General features: G+C 41.0%; 1 protein-coding gene across 7 annotated transcripts in view; it reads left to right on the top strand.

Annotated features, from left to right (window-relative positions):
- LIMCH1 (LIM and calponin homology domains 1) overlaps positions 1-23508 on the top strand; it is a 339182-nt gene that overhangs the window by 302983 nt on the left and 12691 nt on the right. For all 7 annotated transcript variants that reach the window (XM_027103079.1, XM_027103084.1, XM_027103080.1 and 4 more), the window contains 7 exons: positions 1891-1931; positions 13073-13153; positions 16055-16147; positions 17026-17130; positions 18838-18965; positions 21057-21178; positions 21432-21555. In XM_027103079.1, the coding sequence (XP_026958880.1) occupies positions 1891-1931; positions 13073-13153; positions 16055-16147; positions 17026-17130; positions 18838-18965; positions 21057-21178; positions 21432-21555 (694 nt within the window). The remainder of the gene's footprint in view (positions 1-1890; positions 1932-13072; positions 13154-16054; positions 16148-17025; positions 17131-18837; positions 18966-21056; positions 21179-21431; positions 21556-23508) is intronic.

The raw sequence follows: 23508 nt of genomic DNA, 5'->3' as shown, positions 1-23508 counted from the left end.
GTGGTTGGGAGTCCGCCTGCCGATGCAGGGGACACGGTTCGTGCCCCTGTCTGGGAAGATCCCACACGCCGCGGAGCAGCTGGGCCCGTGAGCCATGGCCGCTGAGCCTGCGCGTCCGGAGCCTGTGCTCCACAACGGGAGAGACCGCAACAGTGAGAGGCCCGCGTACCGCAAAAAAAAAAAAAAGTCAGCATACATTTAAATGACTAGTCAGAGGCTGCACATCAAGTCCAAAGAAGCTGTAGGGTCAGGATCAGGAATCCTGGGGCCATACCTAACATTCTCTCCCCAGGACAGTGATGATGCCACCATCTCCACCAAGTGGTCTGTTTCTCGACTGCTCAGACAGGCTACTGCAGATGTGTGGGGGCCCTAGTGATGCTCCACAGATTTCCCTTGAACATACCCATGTGCATAAATAGCCTTTAAATACTCTGAAAACATTCATAAAATAACATTTAAAGAGGACAGATTTCCTTTTCTCAACTGTCTCCCAATAGTAGAAAGATATCTTGAATTGATGTTTCAGGAAAATATGTGCACATTTTAAAACCCACTGTCTTTATTTGCATTGAGAACGATGACAGATGAGCATAGCATCTAGGTTAAGGATGCAAATGCTTGCCTTCAGCTACTGTCTGCCTGATGCCACCCCATGACAGATACACACGTACACATCTTTTTACTACACACGTATATAACTGCCACCACAGACTTCCATAATAACATTTATAAAGTGTGTAAGAATAATTGAACTCATCTCTGCTGTCTTTTATACTTTTCTAGTGCTTTCCAAAAGCAACGTAAACTGTGCACTTTGCCCTTACATCACACATCATCCCATCATTTTGAGATTCAGCATCTTAACAATATCACCTTTAAGTATGAGCTCCTAAACTCCCACCCAACACCAAACAATAGCGTAAACTGGCCCATCTATGGACTTTTGTCCACATCTTCGGGTTTTGTGTGCATTTTATTGAGGTATTTTGTACTTTGGATACTTTCACTCTCAATCCTTGTTCTGATGACAGCCAAACCTCCGTTAGTACTTGGGAGTGTGGTTCTATTCAAGTCTCAGCCCTGTTTTCATGGTTTTTCTATTTGTTCTGTTCTGCCATCTGATCTAGAGTCGCCTGGCACTGCCAGCGTTCTGCTGAGAGTTCAGAACTCTTGGCGACGTTCCCAGTTTTTCTCCCAGTCAGGTAAAATGCATACTGGGGAGCTCTATTTCTTTTTTGCAAAATCCATGTTGTGGGCAACCAATTATATCTGGTACTTTTCTTCATTTCTGATTCCAGGGGCACACAGTTAGCAAAGAGCTGGTTCATTGATATCAGTACCAGTTATCAGTACTAAAATTGGGGGAAATTCGCAGAATTTTACTTTGATTTTGAAATTCCAAAGAAATAATATTCACCTCTTTCTTTATGGCCTTCTTCTTTTTTTTTAAACAAAGATTAGAAGCATTTACCTGGAACTGGTAACGGTCCTCTTGTTAACTGTGTCACCTTCTCTGCTTCCTGGATGACATCTGGCCTCTCTCTGTGTGATCCTTCTCTGTGTCAGACAGTGAGGGAACTGGTCAGTCAAGCCAGAGTGCAAGGTGCCTTAAAATGAGCACTCATAGGAATAGATTTCGCTTCCTGTAATGTAGTACCTGGTGCTAATTGATGTGATCAATCATATTACACTGGTCATAACTTCTCTTGGTGATGGGTACAAGCTGCTTCAGGGGTCTGCTTTATCATGATTTTCTAATGCTCTTGGCTAACCAAAAAAAGTTGGTTTGAAGCTGACATAGGAACCACACTCCACTGAGACGATCAAAAAAGAAAGACAATTAGAAGCTACTCACATTGTGATCTTTTTTCCTTTCTTTCTGTACAGTGGATTCTCCAAGCAGTGAAAAGTCACCTGTAACTACGCCTGTAAGTAATTCCTACTGAGGAATAAGATCATGCATTTAGTGTGATTTTAATTTATAAGGTATTTGATTCACTTAAAGGGGATTCAATCAAAAACGGTCTCCAAACTTTTGATTGTAAAAGAATATTTTTGTCGGATATAATGCTGTCAGTTGAATCATAGAGAAAGAGACGGATTATCATTTTGCACAGTTGTTATCACGCCTGGAAGCAAAATGGTGAGTCAGGAAAGTAAAATCTAAAAGAAACAACCAAAATGAATGTGACATAAGGAATTAGTAATAAAATATGCAACTTCCGTAGGCATTCAAAATCAGCTTTTTAAATGAAGGCAATACTTTAACACAGTGTATCATCGGCAGACAGGGCCCAGCCTGGACTTTCTCTGGGAGACCCATGCTGTCTGGGTCATATTCCTGCTCACAATCAGTATCTTGAATAATATACATTTTTTAACATCTTTATTGGAGTATAACTGCTTTACAATGGTGTGTTAGTTTCTGCTGTATAACAAGGTGAATCAGCTATACGTATACACATATCCCCATATCTCTTCCCTCTTGCATCTCCCTCCATCCTCCCTATCCCACCCCTCTAGGTGGACACAAAGCACCGAGCTGATCTCCCTGTGCTGTGCAGCTGCTTCCCACTAGCTATCTATTTTACATTTGGTAGTGTATATATGTCCATGCCACTCTCTCACTTCGTCCCAGCTTACCCTTCCCCCTTCCCATGTCCTCAAGTCCATTCTCTACATCTGCGTCTTTATTCCTGTCCTGCCCCTAGGTTCTTCAGAACCATTTTGTTTTTTAGATCCATATATATGTGTTAGCATACGGTATTTGTTTTTCTCTTTCTGACTTACCTCACTCTGTATGACAGACTCTAGGTCCATCCACCTCACTACAAATAACTCAATTTCGTTTCTTTTTATGGCTGAGTAATATTCCATTGTATCTATGTGCCACATCTTCTTTATCCATTCATCTGTCAGTGGACACTTAGGTTGCTTCCATGTCCTGGTTATTGTAAATAGAGCTGCAATGAACATTGTGGTACATGACTCTTTTTTTTTTTTTTTTTTTAACATCTTTATTGGGGTATAATTGCTTTACAATGGTGTGTTAGTTTCTGCTTTATAACAAAGTGAATCAGTCATACATAAACATATGTTCCCATATGTCTTCCCTGTTGCGTCTCCCTCCCTCCCACCCTCCCCATCCCACCCCTCCAGGCTGTCACAAAGCACCGAGCCAATATCCCTGTGCCATGCGGCTACTTCCCACTAGCTATCTACCTTACTGCGTTTGTTAGTGTGTATATGCCCATGACTCTCTCTCGCCCTGTCACAGCTCACCCTTCCCCCTCCCCATAACCTCAAGTCCGTTCTCTAAGAGGTCTGCGTCTTTATTCCTGCTTTACCCCTAGGTTCTTCATGACATTTTTTTCTTAAATTCCATATATATGTGTTAGCATACGGTATTTGTCTTTTTCTTTCTGACTTACTTCACTCTGTATGACAGACTCTAGGTCTATCCACCTCATTACAAATAGCTCAATTTCGTTTCTTTTTATGGCTGAGTAATATTCCATTGTATATATGTGCCACATCTTCTTTATCCATTCATCCGATGACGGGCACTTAGGTTGTTTCCATCTCCGGGCTATTGTAAATAGAGCTGCAATGAACATTTTGGTACATGACTCTTTTTGAATTATGGTTTTCTCAGGGTATATGCCCAGTTAGTGGGATTGCTGGGTCGTATGGTAGTTCTATTTTTAGTTTTTTGAGGAACCTCCATACAGTTCTCTTTAGTGGCTGTATCAATTTACATTCCCATTCCCACCAACAGTGCAAGAGGGTTTCCTTTTCTCCACACCCTCTCCAGCATTTATTGTTTGTAGATTTTTTGATGATGGCCATTCTGACTGGTGTGAGATGATACCTCATTGTAGTTTTGATTTGCATTTCTCTAATGATTAGTGATGTTAAGCATCCTTTCATGTGTTTGTTGGCAATCTGTATATCTTCTTTGGAGAAATGTCTTCTGCCCATTTTTTAATTGAGTTGTTTGTTTTTTTGACATTGAGCTGCATAAGCTGCTTGTATATTTTGGAGATTAATTCTTTGTCAGTTGGTTCGTTTGCAAATATTTTCTCCCATTCTGAGGGTTGTCTTTTCGTCTTGTTTATGGTTTCCTTTGCTGTGCAAAAGCTTTTAAGTTTCATTAGGTCCCACTTGTTTATTTTTGGTTTTATTTCCATTTCTCTAGGAGGTGGGTCAAAAAGGATCTTGCTATGATTTATGTCATGGAGTGTTCTGCCTATGTTTTCCTCTAAGAGTTTTATAGTCTCTGACCTTACATTTAGGTCCTTAATCCATTTTGAGTTTATTTATGTGTATGGTGTTAGGGAGTGTTCTAATTTCATTCTTTTACATGTAGCTGTCCAGTTTTCCCAGCACCACTTATTGAAGAGGCTGTCTTTCCTCCCTTGTATAGTCTTGCCTCCTTTATCAAAGATAAGGTGACCATATGTGCATGGGTTTATCTCTGGGCTTTCTATCCTGTTCCATTGATCTATATTTCTGTTTTTGTGCCAGTACCATACTGTCTTGATTACTGTAGCTTTGTAGTATAGTCTGAAGTCAGGGAGCCTGATTCCTCCAGCTCCGTTTTTCTTTCTCAAGATTGCTTTGGCTATTCGGGGTCTTTTGTGTTTCCATACGGATTGTGCAATTTTTTGTTCTAGTTCTGTGAAAAATGCCATTGGTAGTTTGATAGGGATTGCACTGAATCTGTAGATTGCTTTGGGTAGGATAGTCATTTTCACAATGTTGATTCTTCCAATCCAAGAACATGGTATATCTCTCCATCTGTTTGTAACATCTTTAATTTCTTTCATCAGTGTCTTATAGTTTTCTGCATACAGGTCTTTTGTCTCCTTAGGTAGGTTTATTCCTAGGTATTTTATTCTTTTTGTTGCAGTGGTAAATGGGAGTGTTTCCTTAATTTCTCTTTCAGATTTTTCATCATTAGTGTATAGGAATGCAAGAGATTTCTGTGCATTAATTTTGTATCCTGCTACTTTACCAAATTCATTGATTAGCTCTAGTAGTTTTCTGGTAGCATCTTTAGGATTCTCTATGTATAGTATCATGTCATCTGCAAACAGTGACAGCTTTACTTCTTCTTTTGCAATTTGGATTCCTTTTATTTCTTTTTCTTCTCTGATTGCTGTGGCTAAAACTTCCAAAACTATGTTGAAAAATAGTGGTGAGAGTGGACAACCTTGTCTTGTTCCTGATCTTAGTGGAAATGGTTTCAGTTTTTCACCATTGAGAACAATGTTGGCTGTGGGTTTGTCATATATAGCCTTTATTATGTTGAGGTAAGTTCCCTCTATGTCTACTTTCTCGAGGGTTTTTTATCATATATGGGTGTTGAATTTTCTCAAAAGCTTTTTCTGCATCTATTGAGATGATCATGTGGTTTTTCTCCTTCAGTTTGTTAATATGGTTTATCACACTGATTGATTTGCATGTATTGAAGAAACCTTGCATTCCTGGGATAAACCCCACTTGATCATGGTGTATGATCCTTTTCATGTGCTGTTGGATTCTGTTTGCTAGTATTTTGTTGAGGATTTTTGCATCTCTGTTCATCAATGATATTGGCCTGTAGTTTTCTTTGTTTGTGGCATCTTTGTCTGGTTTTTGGTATCAGGGTGATGGTGGCCTTGTAGAATGAGTTTGGGAGTGTTCCTCCCTCTGCTATATTTTGGAAGAGTTTGAGAGGATGGGTGTTAGCTCTTCTTTACATGTTTGATAGAATTCGCCTCTGAAGCCATCTGGTCCTGGGCTTTTGTTTGTTGGAAGATTTTTAATCACAGTCTCAATTTCAGTCCTTGTGATTGGTCTATTTATATTTTCTGTTTCTTCCTGGTTCAGTCTCAGAATGTTGTGCTTTTCTAAGAATTTGTCCATTTCTTCCAGGTTGTCCATTTTACTGGCATATAGTTGCTTGTAGTAATCTCTCATGATCCTTTGTATTTCTGCAGTGTCAGTTGTTACTTCTCCTTTTTCATTTCTAATTCTATTGATTTGAGTCTTCTCCCTTTTTTTCTTGAGGAGTCTGGCTAATGGTTTATCAATTTTGTTTATCTTCTCAAAGAACCAGCTTTTAGTTTTATTCATCTTTGCTATCATTTCCTTCATTTCTTTTTCATTTATTTGTGATCTGATCTTTATGATTTCTTTCCTTCTGCTAACTTTGAGGTTTTTTGTTCTTCTTTCTCTAATTGCTTTAGGTGTAAGGTTAGGTCATTTATTTGAGATGTTCTTGTTTCTTGAGGTAGGATTGTATTGCTATAAACTTCCCTCTTAGAACTGCTTTTGCTGCATGCCATAGGTTTTGGGTCATTGTGTTTTCATTGTAATTTGTTTCTAGGTTTTGTTTTTTTTTGCGGTACATGGGCCTCTCACTGTTGTGGCCTCTCCCGTTGTGGAGCACAGGCTCCGGACATGGCTTATGGGCTCATGGGCCTAGCCGCTCCGCGGCAGGTGGGATCTTCCCAGACCGGGGCACGAACCAGTGTCCCCTGCATCAGCAGGCAGACTCTCAACCACTGCGCCACCAGGGAAGCCCTCTAGGTATTTTTTTATTTCCTCTTTGATTTCTTCAGTGGTCTCTTGGTTATTGAATAGTCTATTGTTTCGCCTCCATGTGCTTGTGTTTTTTACAGATTTTTTCCTGTAATTGATATCTAGTCTCATAGCATTGTGGTCGGAAAAGATACTTGATATGATTTCAATTTTCTTAAATTTACAAAGGCTTGATTTGTGACCCAAGATATGATCTATCCTGGAAAATATTCCATGAACACTTGAGAAGAAAGTGTAATATCCTGTTTTTGGATGGAATGTCCTATAAATATCAATTAAGTCCATCTTGTTTAATGTATCATTTAAAGCTTGTGTTTCCTTATTTATTTTCATTTTGGATGATCTGTCCATTGGTGAAAGTGGGGTGTTAAAGTCCCCTACTATGATTGTGTCACTTTCCCCTTTTATGGCTGTTAGCATTTGCCTTATGTATTGAGGTGCTCCTATGTTGGGTGCATAAATATTTACAATTGTTATATCTTCTTCTTGGATTGATCCTTTGATCATTATGTAGTGTCCTTCTTTGTCTCTTGTAATAGTCTTTATTTTAAAGTCTATTTTGTCTGATATGAGAATTGCTACTCCAGCTTTCTTTTGATTTCCATTTGCATGGAATATCTTTTTCCATCCTCTCACTTTCAGTTTGTATGTGTCTGTACGTCTGAAGTGGGTCTTTTGTAGACAGCATATGTATGGGTTTTGTTTTTGTATCCATTCAACCAATCTATGTCTTTTGTTTGGAACATTTAATCCATTTACATTTAAGGTAGTTATTGATATGTATGTTCCTTTTACCATTTTCTTAACTGTTTTGAGTTTGTTATTGTAGGTCTTTTCCTTCTCTTGTGTTTCCTGCCTAGAGAAGTTCCTTTAGCATTTCCTGTAGAGGTGGTTTGGTGGTGCTGAATTCTCTTAGCTTTTGCTTGTCTGTAAAGCTTTTAATTTCTCCACTGAATCTAAATGAGATCCTTGCTGGGTAGAGTAATCTTGGTTGTAGGTTTTTCCCTTTCATCACTTTAAATATATCCTGCCACTCCCTTCTGGTTTGCAAAGTTTCTGCTGAAAGATCAGCTGTTAACTTTATGGGGATTCCATTGTATGTTATTTGTTGCTTTTCCCTTGCTGCTTGTAATATTTTTTCTTTGTATTTAATTTTTGATAGTTTGATTAACATGTGTCTTGGCGTGTTTCTCCTTGGGTTTATCCTGTTTGGGACTCTCTGTGCTTCCTGGACTTGATTGACTATTTCCTTTCCCATGTTAGGGAAGTTTTCAACTATAATATCTTCAAATATTTTCTCAGACCCTTTCTTTTTCTCTTCTTCTTCTGGGACCCCTATAATTCGAATGTTGGTGTGTTTAATGTTGTCCCAGAGGTCTCTGAGGCTGTCCTCAACTTTTTTCATTCTTTTTTCTTTATTCTGCTCTGCAGTAGTTATTTCCACTATTTTATCTTCCAGGTCACTTATCTGTTCTTCTGCCTCAGTTATTCGGCTATTGATTCCTTCTAGAGAATTTTTAATTTCATTTATTGTGTTGTTCATCATTGTTTGTTTGCTCTTTAGTTCTTCTAGGTCCTTGTTAAATGTTTCTTGTATTTTCTCCATTCTATTTCCAAGATTTTGGATCATCTTTACTATCATTACTCTGAATTCTTTTTCACATAGACTGCCTATTTCCTCTTCATTTGTTTGGTCTGGGGGGTTTTTACCTTGCTCCTTCATCTGCTGTGTGTTTCTCTGTCTTCTCATTTTGCTTAACTTACTATGTTTGGGGTCTCTGTTTCACAGGCTGCAGGTTCATAGTTCCCATTGTTTTTGTTGTCTGCCCCCAGTGGGTAAGCTTGGCTCAGTGGGTTGTGTAGGCTTCCTGGTGGAGGGTCCTGGTGCCTGTGTTCTGGTGGATGAGGCTGGATCTTGTCTTTCTGGTGGGCAGGACCAAGTCCGGTGGTGTGTTTTGGGGTGTCTGTGGCCTTATTATGATTTTAGGTAACCTCTTTGCTAATGGGTGGGTTTGTGTTCCCATCTTGCTAGTTGTTTGGCATGGGATGTCCAGCACTGTAGCTTGCTGGTCGTTGAGTGGAGCTGGGTCTTAGCGTTGAGATGGAGATCTCTGGGAGAGCTGTCGCCATTTGATATTACATGGGGCTGAGAGGTCTCTGGTGGACCAATGTCCTGAACTCGGCTCTCCCACCTCAGAGGCTCAGGCCTGACACCCGGCCAGAGAACCAAGACCTGTTTTTTAGGAATTCTGGGGTATTTTGTTCTTTGTTTTCTTTCTTTCAGGTATTTTTTTTTCTTACTTAGTTGCAGTGAAATTTCCAGGAATGAAACAATAGGCAGGTGAATGGTCTCCACTTCACAGCCAGGCATTTGTCAAGCTCTTGCTAGTTCTTGTTTCCCTGGTTTCCCTGAAAGGGAGAACCAGGAGGTGGTGCCGGGCTCTGTCCCTACTGCTTCCCCGTGAAGACCGGTGCTCACACGTCCTCTCACTGCCTCTGCTCTTGGAGGGGCAGCCTGTGAACACACGTCCCAGTCTGGGACATGTAGGGCTGTGGTACGGACCATCTGTGTATTTCTCACTCTGTCCCATCTGCCACAGATCGGCTGCTTCACCCTCTTCTGACAGCCTCAAATGCTTCCCTTCCAGTTATGAAGGGATCTTTATAGTCCTTTCTGGTGTCCAAGGTCTTCTGCTAGTTTTCAGCCGGTGTTCTGTGAGAACTGTTGCATCTATAGATGTATTCCTATGTGGAGAGAGATGAACTCCACGTCTACCTACTCCTCCGCCATCTTGAATATCAGTATCTTGAATAATATTAATTGTACATTTAGTTTTCAATTCTTTATTTGGATGAAATAAAAAGAGCACTTGCTAATTAAAATGCCAAGACACATGACACTGTAGAAATTCCTTGCTGCTGAATTATACCTGGACATTCTCCATAGACCTGACTCTTCTATGAACTGAGTGTTTCCAATGCTGGGCCTGGAATACTCAGCCTCTGAAATTTGCATTGGTTTGGAGCCTTCCTCTATGGCACAATCAACTGTAGCATTTCCTGAGGCCCCCAGGTGTAGCTGCATAATCACTGCTGCACCTTTGATTACAGATTTACTAACCATATGACCCTGAAGGTGCTGTATAACTTCTCTGAACCTTGTCTTCCTTGGTAGTACAATGAGATAATAATACTTTCAGAGTGTTGTGGGCTTTATTTGAAATAATTACACAGAAGCCTGTAGCACAATGCCCAATACATGAACGAATCCTCCCCAGTAGCTAATCCAAGAGGCCCACCATAGCCAACACCAATTCTTATCTATAGGTAAATTGTCTCGCTTTGGGAATTCCTAAGTACCTGTGCAGAATGGAGAAGGGACCCATCACCCATCACAAAACCCCCTCAATATCTCCAGCCACGTTCCAGAACTACCAACCATTTGTGGAGGCTCAGTCTTAAGCCAGTACTGGGAATCCTGAGTTTGTTGGGAAGCTGAGTACATCCACAGAGGATGGGACCCCCAGAAGGACCCCAAGGCTGGCATTCATGGCACAGATCTGAAGAGTAGTATAACATAACCCATTGAGTTCCATTTTAAATGACATGGGAACAATCATGTCAAATTGTTCTAGTCCCCCCTGGCAGGGATGGAGAGGAAGGGTGTCCTACAGAGATACATTCTTATTTCTGTGTATGGAAAATAGAATAAGAAAGAGAGAAATTACTGACCTATATAGGTGAATTCTCGAAAGTACCCACCTAAGTTTGATGTTCTTTTGATGATAAATAGCTCTTCAAAGAATGGAAAATTAAAAGAAATTGGAAAATAAGAGAAGGTTGAGGGGAAGTAAGCATTCGATTAGTCTGAACTCAATAGACTCGGGGCAGTTTTGCTCAGACGTGAAGTGGCCCAAAGCTATAGGGTCTACAAAGGGGAGAGAAGAGGATGCATTACCCAGCTTGAAGGTATCCCATTTATTTATTCAACGAACATTTCCTGAAGACCTAAAAATTCAAGGTGTTGAGATACTTAGGCAGGATAAAGGGCCCTCTTTGCTCTCAAGGAACCCCTAGGCCAGAGAAAGATCCAGATCTGTAAACAGATAAATTATAGAACAAAGTGTGCCAAACACTCTGCATTCTTTCTCTGGAACCTTTTCTATCTCTGTTATAGTAATTATCTCACTGTCTCCTGGGGATCGTTTATATATGGGTCACTCCCTCACAAGCCCACCCCCCATCCCCACTCTCAGCTGTAAGCTCCATGAGACTGGGGCTCTTGGCCTCCTGCTACGCCACCTGGTCATAAGTAAGTGCTCAGCAAATAGTCACCGAAAAAGGAGCATGACCACTTCTCTTGCCCTCCTCCTTATCACAATGGTCTCTTCCTCTGAAAATGCTCATTGTTTTTCTTTCTTGCTTTCTAACAAATATTCCATATTTTCTTCTGTGCTCAATCCCCATATCCCACCCTTCTCCCTCCTGTTTCTGCTTACTCCTGACTTATTCTTGCCATCACAACCTAGGGAAATCTGAAAATTAACTACATAATTTCTAATTGTTGCTCTTATCTTCCTGCTGTTGGATTTTCCCCATTGGGCTCCCTATAGCTTTATTCACATTACCACACCCTTTTCATCAAAAGTCAAGGAAGGGCCATGCCCCTGAGAGAGGGTCTGAACATTTAAACCGCTTCCAGGTCTTAGGAAAATGCCAAGTGGAGCCAACCTCCAACTCCATTAACTTCAGGAGAATTTTCCACCTGGGATCCATATTTAGATGACATTTGATGGTCACCCAAGGAAATTTGGGAAACTCTGGATTTTATACAATAAAATAGTTTTTCTCCTGCATAACTTGTCAGAGGCTTTCATAGGCAGACAGGCAGTATGAATCCCAAGAGTGGCATATAGGAAATATATTTCCCTCCCTGATTTGGCCATCTTTCTCTGACTTTTTGTGACCATCCCTACCATCTGCAGGAACCACAGCAAGAGTATCCACCGAGGCCCACATTTCACACGTCTAAATACATTAAAGCTATAGATATTTATAATGTTAAAAATTGAGCAACAGCCATGGCCTAGCTCGTGTTCTCAGCCTGGAGACTTCCCTGGATGGGCCAGCCATTGTGCACCTGAGTGGTAGCCTGGATTACTGGGGGCAGGGCAGGGGAGGTGGGCTGGCCCAGCTATCTTGGGCAGTAGCTAGACCCATCTAAACCTTGGACAGGACTGACTCTGTCCAGCTTCGCAGGCAGCCAGAGTAGGTAGAGTCTGCCTGCCCCGCACCCTGCCCCAGACTCTCCCCCTCCTCCCTAGTTCCTTCACCCTCACCCTGCTCTTTCCCTCAGCATTCCCAGACAGTTCTAAGTGCCTCCCCAAACTATCCCATCAGAACAGAGAGAAGGGAAGAAGCACAGTTATCGGGGAGCCTGGATTGCCTCAGCACCTACTCTGGGTGACAAGGGAGGCCAACTTTAAACACATCGGCCTCCCCACTTTTGCTGGTTTCCCAGGGACCAGCTGTGATTTCTCTTCCCCCCTCAGACCCTCTCAATCTCATTCATATTCCGTGGCCTGGATGCCCACTTTGGTTCATGCATCCTCCTCCCATTATTCCCGTTTACTTACTTGGTTCTCAAAATCACAAAAACCTTTTTTAAAAGACCAAACAAACCAAAGTCTGTGGGTTTGAATGTTTGTTTTGTGGGCCCTGATCAGGGACTCCCCTTGCCTGGATCTCTGGTGATGCTGGTGAACACTGGTGAGTTAAATGATCCCACTTTAGAGAAAACTGGGGTGGAAAAGCAATAATAGCAGTATAAAAGGTTAGTTCTGTAGCACAGCAAACACCACTTCTCACAAAATGCAGTTCTGCTGAAGTAAGCATTCCTATTTGCTTGGACCCGGGATCAGTATGCAGCATGAGTGTCTTATGCTTAGGAGCGTGAATACATTTAAGAAATCACTTCTAAGAGAAACAAAGCAAAAGCCTTCCCATGCCAGTGGCTAATTACTTCGCCTTTTCATTAGCTCCGAAAAGGTTCACAGAATCATACCAGCATATTGGAAGTAAACCAAAGAGGGACTAGGATTAAAAAGTGGTTTCTGGGCTTCCCTGGTGGCGCGGTGATTGGGAGTCCGCCTGCCGATGCAGGGGACGCGGGTTTGTACCCCGGTCCGGGAGGATCCCACATGCCGCGGAGCGGCTGGGCCCGTGAGCCATGGCCGCTGAGCCTGCGCGTCCGGAGCCTGTGCTCCGCAACGGGAGAGGCCACAACAGTGAGAGGCCCACGTACCGCGAAAAAAAAAAAAAAAAAGTGGTTTCTGCCAACAAAGAGCACCTTTAGATACGGGAAGGTTTCTGCTTCTGTGTGTCCATCACGGTGTCAAACCGTGAGCTAATCGTGCCCCTTGTCCTGGCCTGGCCTTGAGGACATGACTCAGTTCTGATCATGGTTTTATATTCTAAACAGTTGAAGTTGTGGGCTTGGGACCCGGAAGAGGAACGCAGGCGACAGGAAAAATGGCAACAGGAGCAGGAACGTTTGCTCCAGGTAGGACTGGGTGTGCTGCTTTTTATTTTTTTTCTTCTTTTTGGTGATGCTCTCTTAATTTCTGCTGTATTAAATAGATGTTCAGCCCAGGAAATACATGGAATCAGCTTCTTCTCAGAAGTCGTTGAGTCTAAGTCTGTTCATTTTGTGTCCATGAGACAGAATGCTCTGAGTCTAACACCTCCCACCAGAGGTTACACTGATGAACATAAGGAGAAAGCATTTCACTTAGAAAAAAATCCAAGTATTGATTAAGGGCCAACCCACCCACTCATCACCTTGTTTGCTGCCAATCAAATTCCAGTCCAACTAGGAGCGGGAAGGAATTATCAGAAGGTTATTGATAGCATACATGTGAAATAAAAGTTGACCTGGGTCTTCTTCCTTAAGTAGAAATGTTTGCTCCATCTTTGAGCAAAAGCTTCTGATTTTCAATTCTAGAAAAATTCTGGGAGTTAACTTATCATGCTCCTACTTGTTTCATCCCAGTTTTGTGGAGCTTCAAAAAGTAATCTAGTAACCTTAGAAACTAACCTATGCTGAGCATTTGGGGTGTGCCAGAACTGGCATATTTGTAGGTACTTGACATATTTTACTTAACTTCATTCTCATAAAACTCATCAAAGTATGTCTTATTGATCTCAGTTTGCAATTGAAGAAATTAAGGCTCAAAATAAGTTATATAGGTCTTCCCTGGTGGCGCAGTGGTTGAGAGTCCGCCTGCCGATGCAGGGGACACGGGTTCGTGCCCCGGTCCGGGAAGATCCCACATGCCACGGAGCGGCTGGGCCCGTGAGCCATGGCCGCTGAGCCTGTGCATCTGGAGCCTGTGCTCCGCAACAGGAGAGGCCACAACAGTGAGAGGTCCAGGTACCGCAAAAAAAAAAAAAAAAAAAAAAGTTATATAATTGCCCGAGGTCATACCTCTAACAAATGTTGAGCTTCGTTTCAAATCCAAGCTTGGGTGACTCTAAAACTCATGTTCTTTCCCCTATACTCCCAATGGTATTGATTTTACCAAAAGTCATAAAGAAAAAGAATGTTAAATCTCATTTATTTTTGTGACTTTCTGCTGATGCATAGAAAGCAATGCTTAATGCAAGTTTATTTTACTTTTTTTTCTTATCTTTTTGTTCTAATCCTTTGGCTTAATTCCCAGGGGTGGGGAGCAAAGGTCAGCTAGATAGTTAATTAATTGTAGTGTGGCTCTAGGTCTGCCCATTACGTTTGACACTTTTCAAAATTACATAGGAATAAACCTTCAATACCAAAATCTAGTTCTTAGTAAGAACTAGGTTCAGTAAAGTCCCAGAGCTGTTGGCACATTTAGGTCCATTGGGAGACCCCAGACCAGCCCTGGTCATCTGCTATTCTGTTGGAAGTCAGATGCCCATTCCACCAGGAGTCAGAAATTCCACAGAGTAAAGAAGATGGCCTGTGTTTCCCATGGTCTTGCTGTGTCTGTTATTCTTTGAAAGGTGACCGTGGTTTTAGGTGTGGGTTGTGGGCTTAGGGGCAAGGTGTTTATGGGGAAGGAAGGGTGTCGTGTGTGTGTGTGTGTGTGTGTGGACAGATATACCACATCTTTGGCCCCTGTATCGTCAGTTCATCCTCTTGGTGAGGGAAACATGTGATATAAGCTCCTAGAACCAATAAATTTAAGAAGCTTTGTTTGTTTTTCATCTTCTGTAAAGTTTTAAGGTCTGTTTCCTCTATTCTGAAGACCCTTGCAGTCCCTGTCTAAAACTTTACAATATTAGGTTTTATAACAAAATTTTTAGCCAAAGTTTAAAAGCCTACCATGGATTGACCACCAGTGGTTTGGCCAGAGCATTAATAGGAACATTAGGCTCCAGACAATCCCATAAAGCCCTTTTGCTCCTAAGATAATAACATAACAAGTAATACCTGGAGGAATTCTCAGTGTCTTCCCCAAGAAGATGGAAGCACAGACTCATGTTAGCCTCAGAGAGAGGACTGGCAGCAATCAGCCTAAGATATTAGACTGTGCGTAGTATACTCCAGCAACTCCTTTGTCTCTGTCATGCCAGGGATGCCATTCTCAAGGCATCCAGGGGTGTCAGTTCTCATCTTAAGCATTCGTTTTAATTTCCATGTATTCATTTCCTCTAGTCAGCTGTCAGGGACTCCAGTCACATTTTTAAAGCTCTCCTTATCCTTACATCCTTTTCCTATTCAGAGTATTTTTATTTTTTTCTCTGGAAGTGGTGACTAGTGTCCTATTTTTTTCTGAAAACAATAATAGCAGTTCTGATATCAAAGCCTTCTAATGGGCTGTTTAAAAGCTACTCTTAATTCAGGAGGACTTAAAGTTAGGAGGATTCCATTTTAGTAGAATGGCCACAAGCAAAGAGTAATTCAGCCACTCAGCTAGTTATCGTCCTGCCCACTTTGGACCTTTCTCCATCATCTATCTTGTAAACCGGCGAGGTTTTTTTTTTTTTTTAATCTTCTATTAAACTCTCCCAGCAGCAACGTATTTCTATTAGTGGAATGGCAAAACTCATCTCTGAAGGGCCCAGTAAAAGCAAACTATTGGTTTAACCTACCTCTGAGGACAAAACCCAAGTTAAGAAAGAGTTTAGAATCTTTCCATCTTTTCTCTTTCCATAAGCAAATGCCTACTCGTATATCTGAAGAACAATTCTATGAAACACCCACAGCAGAAAAGATTGTTCTCTGTTGGATCTTTATGTCCCTAACATGTCTGAGTACCACAGAATGGTATTCCCTTTTTGGTGCACGAATGGGTTAGCTTCAGAGCCTTACAGCAAGAAGAGAGTCTTGCAACACATTGTACGTGGTGGTTTAGCGGGGGGGAAAGTGCCAATGATGTATGCACTGGTCCGTTCAGAACAATCTATGGAAATTCCATAACAGGAGAGATACCGGAAGGAACAGGACAAGCTGAAGGAAGAGTGGGAAAAGGCCCAAAAGGAGGTGGAAGAGGAAGAGCGCAGATACTATGAGGAGGTAGGAAATTCCCCGGAAGGAATTTGACCCTGAAGCCCTGATTCCTCAGAGTCTATCAGCACTTTCTCTGTCTGTGCTGTGTGTACCCATGGGGCATGTCTGATCCTCTTTACTCACAACAGAGCCCTATCAACCTTTTAAAAGAGTCCTATCCTATAGGCTGTAAGAGACTACTACTCTTCCCAGTTTAGCTTGTGGTAAGCGTGTGTTGAGTCATGGCCAAGGGGGAGAATAGAATTGTATCTCTTCTTTAGTCACAAAGGTCAGATTCTTGATTTGTCTTAGATGACATGAAAGTATCAATTTGTTTATTTGTGTGTTTGTTTGAGGCAAGCATGTTTGGCAGTAGTGAATTAATATTAATTTTTATGAGGATAATTTTGATATCAATCAAGGCTAAGTGAATCCTTACTGCTGCATTCACTGTATGGTACTAAAGAGATTTAGAAGGGAGGAGAATTTGGTTTTGTTTGTTTCATTTTTAGATGAACAAACCAGACCACGTTTGAGAATTTGAAACTACACTTTATATATATTATCCAAAATCTGTTTATGATTAATATTGTTGTGAATTTGTTCTTCAACAATAATTTTTGTGCATAATACTTTCCCTAATAGCATTTCTAATTAGGCCTCTTGAATCACACTAATTAACTTGCAAAGACTCTGTTTTTCTAAATTAAATGCTCATTTCTAAATCATTGCCCATAGAGCATGTTATCTGATTTACATGCTTTTTAAAAGTAAGACCTTTTTTTATGCCCTGCTTGTTTACACATAATTCTGATGTTTGTCCCTAAATTTCTTTAATGACACTTTTCTCTTGACATATGATTTATCCTTTCTCCCCCTTTCATTAATTCCTGTCCTTCCCCTAGGAGCGCAAAATAATTGAGGACACTGTAGTTCCATTTACTATTTCTTCAAGTTCTGCAGACCAGCTGTCTACATCCTCCTCTGTGACTGAAGGCAGTGGGACAATGGTAAGACCATAGATTAAAAGGAATTCATGAAATAAGAAAACTAAAATAGAAGTACTAAACCACAAGGCCAAGTTTTCCACCAGTTTAAATCCAGGACTAGCTCTTTCTCTAGAATCATGTCAGCTACTACGTGGCCATTGTACCCCATCATACTGTCATTGCCGTGGTGAAACCCTAGAGTCAATCCCTGAGAGCAGTAAACATATTACTGAGGCCAGCCCTGCCCCCACAGGCTGGAAACGAAAGTCTCTGCACTGGTTGGCAAGACCCTGGTTAGTGATGCCACGTGCTGGAATGTCTTTCTAACTGCCCATCATTCATTCATTTAGCAGACGTATGTTTCTCTCTGCCAGACCATGCATCTCTTTGCACTGGAGGTTAGCAGTAGGATGCCAACAATACACTCTCACTGGCCTCCATGAAAGTTTCTTCTGAATCACTCTTAAAATTCCCCATGAATATATATATATGTGTGTGTCTTCAAGGTCTGGAGAGAGTCCAGAAAGGCTGGTCAACCTCCATATCCCCCAAATAAGGTCATGGAGGCAGTGGACATTGGTCATACCAACACCTGGATAGTCTATAATCTGCATTTTAGTTTTTGATGGTATAATAACAGAATAAATTCATTTTGCAAGAAACATAATATCACTTGGGTATATGTCATATTAGTCATTTCTGTAGTCAATTAATATATGCTGCAATACACTAAAATTTTTAAATTATCCAATTTTAACTTAATACAAATGAAGATTGTACAAAAGTAATTCACCAAATTTGATATTGCGTGGTCACTCAGGAAGCTCAGAGTATTGCTTATCTTTGCTGTTATATACAAAGATTATCACAAAAGCCAAGTCTTTCATGTCTCTTTCATATACTGCAATGATAATTATGAAAGATTTTCTAGACTCTAAAATAAGTTATTTATGTATCATCATCAAAGGAATTCTAAACTGTCCAACAATTTTTCAATATTTACCAGCCATTTTCAAATATCAAAATTTGAAGTGTATTGTTTTTTATTTCTATTTTATTTTTTTAACATCTTTATTGGAGTATAATTGCTTTACAGTGGTGTGTTAGTTTCTGCTTGTTTTTTACTTAAATTTTTAAAATTTAAATTAAAGATGAAAAATTTTTTATACAATTTTTAAAGGTTACACTACATAATCTGCATTTTGAAATAACCCACGGGCACTCAAATGCCACTTGTCCTGAAATAAGCAATCCTATGACTTTGTTTTATTCTGAAAGATGGGTTTTCTAGCCAGTTCCCTTTTATGATAACTTTTGAGAGAGATCCAGGTTACATGTTCATTTCAAATCATTGGAAATCAGTTACTATTCAGTTAATATATTTTTTTTTTTTTGCGGTACGTGGGCCTCTCACTGTTGTGGCCTCTCCCATTGTGGAGCACAGGCTCCAGACGCACAGGCTCAGTGGCCATGGCTCACGGGCCCAGCCGCTCCATGGCACGTGGGATCTTCCCGGACCGGGGCACGAACCCGTGTCCCCTGCATTAGCAGGCGGACTCTCAACCACTGCGCCACCAGGGAAGCCCTATTCAGTTAATTTGAACGACTGTTCTTTAAATTGTAGTCAGTGTGATTGAGAAAGTGCTTCAGATATTCCATGGCCAAACATGAGTATTGTCCAGTGTGTTTAAAAATTATATTCAAGATTATCCTTGTTTTCCCCATTAGAATAAGATGGACTTGGAAAACTGTCGAGAGGAAGAACAAAAGACAAGACAGAAGAAACCATTCCAGGGGGATAACAGTGGCTCATTGCTTAAGACTAAGGAAGGTGATCCACTGGAGGAAAAGGGCAGGTATGAGCCGTTCCAGGCTGTCCATCCATATGCACAAAGCTGGGCTGTGCCCCTTCACTCCCAGGAAGGGCACCCATCACTAATGCAAATCATATTCAGCTTTGAAATTATCATTCCAATAATACATTATGCGTATATTATTGCTTGAAGACATTCTAATGGCTCTCAAGTCAGTGTCCTTATACTATTGAATATAAATAGGTGAAACCTTTTTTTAAATGAGGGGAGACAGTATAGATCACCAAAGGAGCATGTTGTCAATTCAAAGTCCCAAACCTAAATACCACTCACCTGAAATGGTTAATGTATCTGGAGGGATAGAGTTTAAAATGGGGCTGTGGTGTGGTTATAGAGAACAGACTGGTAGTTGCCAAGGGGAAGGCGGTTGGGGGAGGGATGGAGTGGGTAGCTGGGGTTAGCAGATGTAAGCTATTATATAGAGAATGGATAAACAAGATCCTACTGTATAGCACAGAGAACCTATGATAAACCATAACGGAAAAGAATATTTTAAAAAAGAATGTATATGTGTGTGTGTGTGTGTGTGTGTGTGTGTATATACATATACATATGTATATATATATAAAACTGAAACACTTTGCTGTAAAACAGAAATTAACACAGCATTGTGAATCAACTATACTTAAATTTAAAAATATATTAAAACTAAAAACAAAGAAAGAAAAAAAATATTGTATCAATACTGATTCATTAACTGTAACCAAAGTACCATACTCACAGAAAACAACAGGGGAAACTGTGTACAGGGTAGATGGGAAGTCTCTGTACTATCTTTGCAATTTTTTTAAATAACTCTAAGACTGGTCCACAGAAATAAAGTTTATTTAAAAGAAGAAAAAAAAAATGAGGCCGTGGTGTCCTACTCACTGTGGACCTGAACTTTGCCATTAGTGTCCTCTGACCTGTGAGAAGCCATGTTTACTCTGGGTGATAATATAAAGGATAGCCAACAAACCCGTTGGTCATGGGTAATCCCCCTACCCCATGGGTTCCAGTATGTTCCATGGGAGATCAGAACAGGACACCCAGAAACTCCTGGAGCATTCAGAGCTAGCTCAGACTGGAGCAGAATCTGGTTGTAGGTACGGACTGTAGTGAGTTTATTGATGCGACCCCATGCCTGAGACCTAAAAGGGACCTGCAGAAACCCAAGAGGCTAGCAGTGCTCTGCCACCAGCAAGTTCTTTATGATACAAATGTTGGCCTTTGGGGCTCTGATATATCAGATAGATGTTGGAAAGCGTGCATGCATGTGTGTGTGTGCATACACACTTGGGTACACACACAGCCTCCTCAGAGGGACCCAAAGACACAAAAGGCTATCTAAGTATCATTTTCAAAGACTGGCCAATTTGAAAGGATGGGTGGGAGCTGAGCTCTTCTGGTGGGATTTGCACTGAGAATTCTCCTATGCTCATCAGCTAGGAGACTCGGTGAATTGTAAGATATTAGAGCTTGGGACCCACGTCCAGAGCCTGCAGAGCCCTTGGAACAGCTCATCTGTTTCCAGTTAACACTATTTAAAGAGACTTTCCAGTTTTTGAAATGAAAGCCACTAGTCAGGAATATTTGAAGGATGCTAATAAGCATTTTCCATGAATTACTGCTCGTTCTCCAGACAGTCCCTGTTGTCACCAGAAACCTTTAAAAAATCTCCTCCGTCTCTCCTTTCTTTGCACATAGAAGCTACTAAAGGACCAGTGAATTACCATAGGCTGCCAAAGCCCCATGTGGCCCAAATATTTTCCACAATAAGTCCTTTCTTGTGAAAATCTGGGAGATTGCATTTAGTTCTGGCACCCCCTGAAATGCTTAGAATGAAGAATTTTGTGGACAAGGAGGTAGAGAGGACATCAGAAATGATGGTTTGTTAAACTGCTGGGTAATGAACATGCGTAGCATTGAACAGTATTCTAAATCCATTTTAAATCTAGTTTAACATAAAAAGAATAAATATTTATTTAGCCCCATTTCTTTTTTCGTATCGTAATCGGTCCTGAGGGCTAAGATCAATAATTTTCGTTCAGTTGCTTTTATTCCTGTTCTGAAATATATTTGTTATTTTAACAGCTTAACTCAAGGAGTCTTGACTCATTCTGAGAACCCTGCATTGAAAGGAATATATCAGGACCTCCAGCTGGATACAGAAGCTGGGGCCTCACCCTGTGGGATGAACCCACAGCTAGCTCAGGGTAAGAATGGAGAAAACCAACCCCCGTGTTTCAATTATTGTAAGACCCCTTCCCCACCCCATCGTCCAGACAGATATGACCTCTGCTGGCTGCAAGCTTCTCTTCCAGCTTATGCTAAACAGCACAGTCCGGAGGCCCCATGAAATCACTGTGAGACCTCAGCAGGCATTAGCACTTTAGAGAAATGTGATTACTAAGCACTAAGGCGGCAGCTTTACTGAGCACTAAGTGTATGTTCTTTACTTGGCCTCAGATCCATCCCAGAATCAGCAGGTATCAAACCCACCAATGCACATTTTAGAAGATGTGAAGCCAAAAACCCTCCCATTGGACAAAAGCATTAATCATCAGATTGAGTCTCCGAGTGAAAGGCGGAAGTGAGTAACCAAATAAGATGGGTGTGGAATTTCTTTTTTATTTTAATTGACTAAGAACGGGGAAAAGTGAAAAAGTGTGAGATGGCTAGATGTTAGCAGCATTTTTGTGCTTTTGTTCCATTGACTGTCATTGACAAGGTAACAAATATTTATGGCAGTTTGGAACAATCTTGCTGGCAAGTAAATATTTAGTCTGAATTTGGCAACTTAAAAGAAACAAAGTATGTTTTTAACCCACAAATCTAAACATTGGAAAGAATGTGCAGGTCTGTTGTATTAGCAGTTTATTTAAGTGAGTTAAATTGTCTCAGAGCCTATGGACAAATGTTCTTTCAAGGAAAAAATGTTTCCTCTCGTCATCATTCTCTCCCCTTAACTAACTACCCCAGGCTCTATTCTAATTTTGTAACAATTGTGTTTTTTATAGTAATAATAGTTCGCATCATTTTTGAAACATGTCAATATAATAGGCACCGTGTTGAAGGGTTTACATATATCTTTCTCCTCTTCTTTTCATATATTAACTCACTGAACTCTCCCAATAACGTTATTGGGTTATTGTTCCCATTTTACAGATGAGGAAATTGAGGCTCAGAGATATTAAATAACTTATCCAAAGTACTTGTCTGGATGAGTGGTAGAGGGATTCATAGTAAACCCACAGTTCCATGATAAGATCATTTGAGCCAGAGGTTCCTTGTAATCAGTTTTAAAAAGATAATATTCATTATACTTTAACCAATCATTCTACCTGGAGCCAGACTACCTGGATTCAAAATATTGACTCTGACACTTGCCTGCGTGGAACTTTGACCAAGATACTTAATCTTTCTCTGTTCCAGTTTCTTCGTGTATAAAATGGGAACAATAGTAGTGCCTACTTCATAGGGTTTTGTGCCTGGCAAGTAATAAGTACTATACATTGTAGACAATGGTGTTGATAATGACAGTGATGGTGATGATGATGATAACTTGTTTTATAAGTTCATCCTTTTATCTTATTTTTCTTGTTACATTTTTTCTCAGTACACTTTTGAACCATTTCCCCCTTTTCTCTTATGTCTATCCAATTTCATTTCTCTATGTCTAGATGACATGGAGAATTAATAGAAGGTTAAAATCACATAGAAGGAGTCGTTATTTTTATTGATCATTGTGGTGATTTTCAACCATTTTTCAAGGTGATGGTCCTTATACTTTAGGATATTCCATGAAAAGCTGATATTTTGGAGAAGACAAGCTCTGTCTGAGGAGGGAGGTTTGCGGGGGCAGGGGCTCAGGGAGTTATTCTGAAAGCAGTTACAAGACAGATGGCCTCACGCTCTGTTCATGTCTATGCTGGCATTTCTCTTTTCCTTGTTCTTTTCTGTCCCTTTCTTTACCAGTGAAATTACCTTTTTTTTTTTTTTTTGCATTACGCGGGCCTCTCACTGTTGTGGCCTCTCCCGTTGGGGAGCACAGGCTCCGGACACACAGGCTCAGTGGCCATGGCTCACGGGCCCAGCTGCTCCGCAGCATGTGGGATCCTCCCGGACTGGGGCACGAACCCGTGTCCCCTGCATCGGCAGGCGGACTCTCAACCACTGCACCACCAGAGAAGCCCCTGAAATTAAGTTTTAAAATCAAGAGCCCGGAACTGACAGCTTAATCACAGGCAGGGCTCACGTGTAACCAACAGCACCCGTAAAACCATTCTGGGGGCTTCTGGCTGGGAACCATTCTGCTTTGTAGATGCCCAATCACATAGCAGTCGTTAGATGTTTTGAACATCATCCCTAATCATGTAACGAATTTATGAATAGGGGTGGAAGGCACCTCACTGAAAAATACCTCGTTTAAGCGCTGCCCTTTATTTCTGGGCTCTCTTTAAGAACTTTTCCCTACACCCCTGTTCATCTCTCCCCTCCCACCCTGTCCGTAATTTTTATATCTAACTTGGAGTGCAACTTTAAC

This window comes from Aethalodelphis obliquidens, unplaced genomic scaffold (assembly GCF_003676395.1).
Source record: "Aethalodelphis obliquidens isolate GAN/ISIS:26980383/991018 unplaced genomic scaffold, ASM367639v1 scaffold6, whole genome shotgun sequence".
NCBI classification, from domain to species: domain Eukaryota; kingdom Metazoa; phylum Chordata; class Mammalia; order Artiodactyla; family Delphinidae; genus Aethalodelphis; species Aethalodelphis obliquidens.
This window is presented reverse-complemented; position numbering and strand designations above follow the sequence as displayed.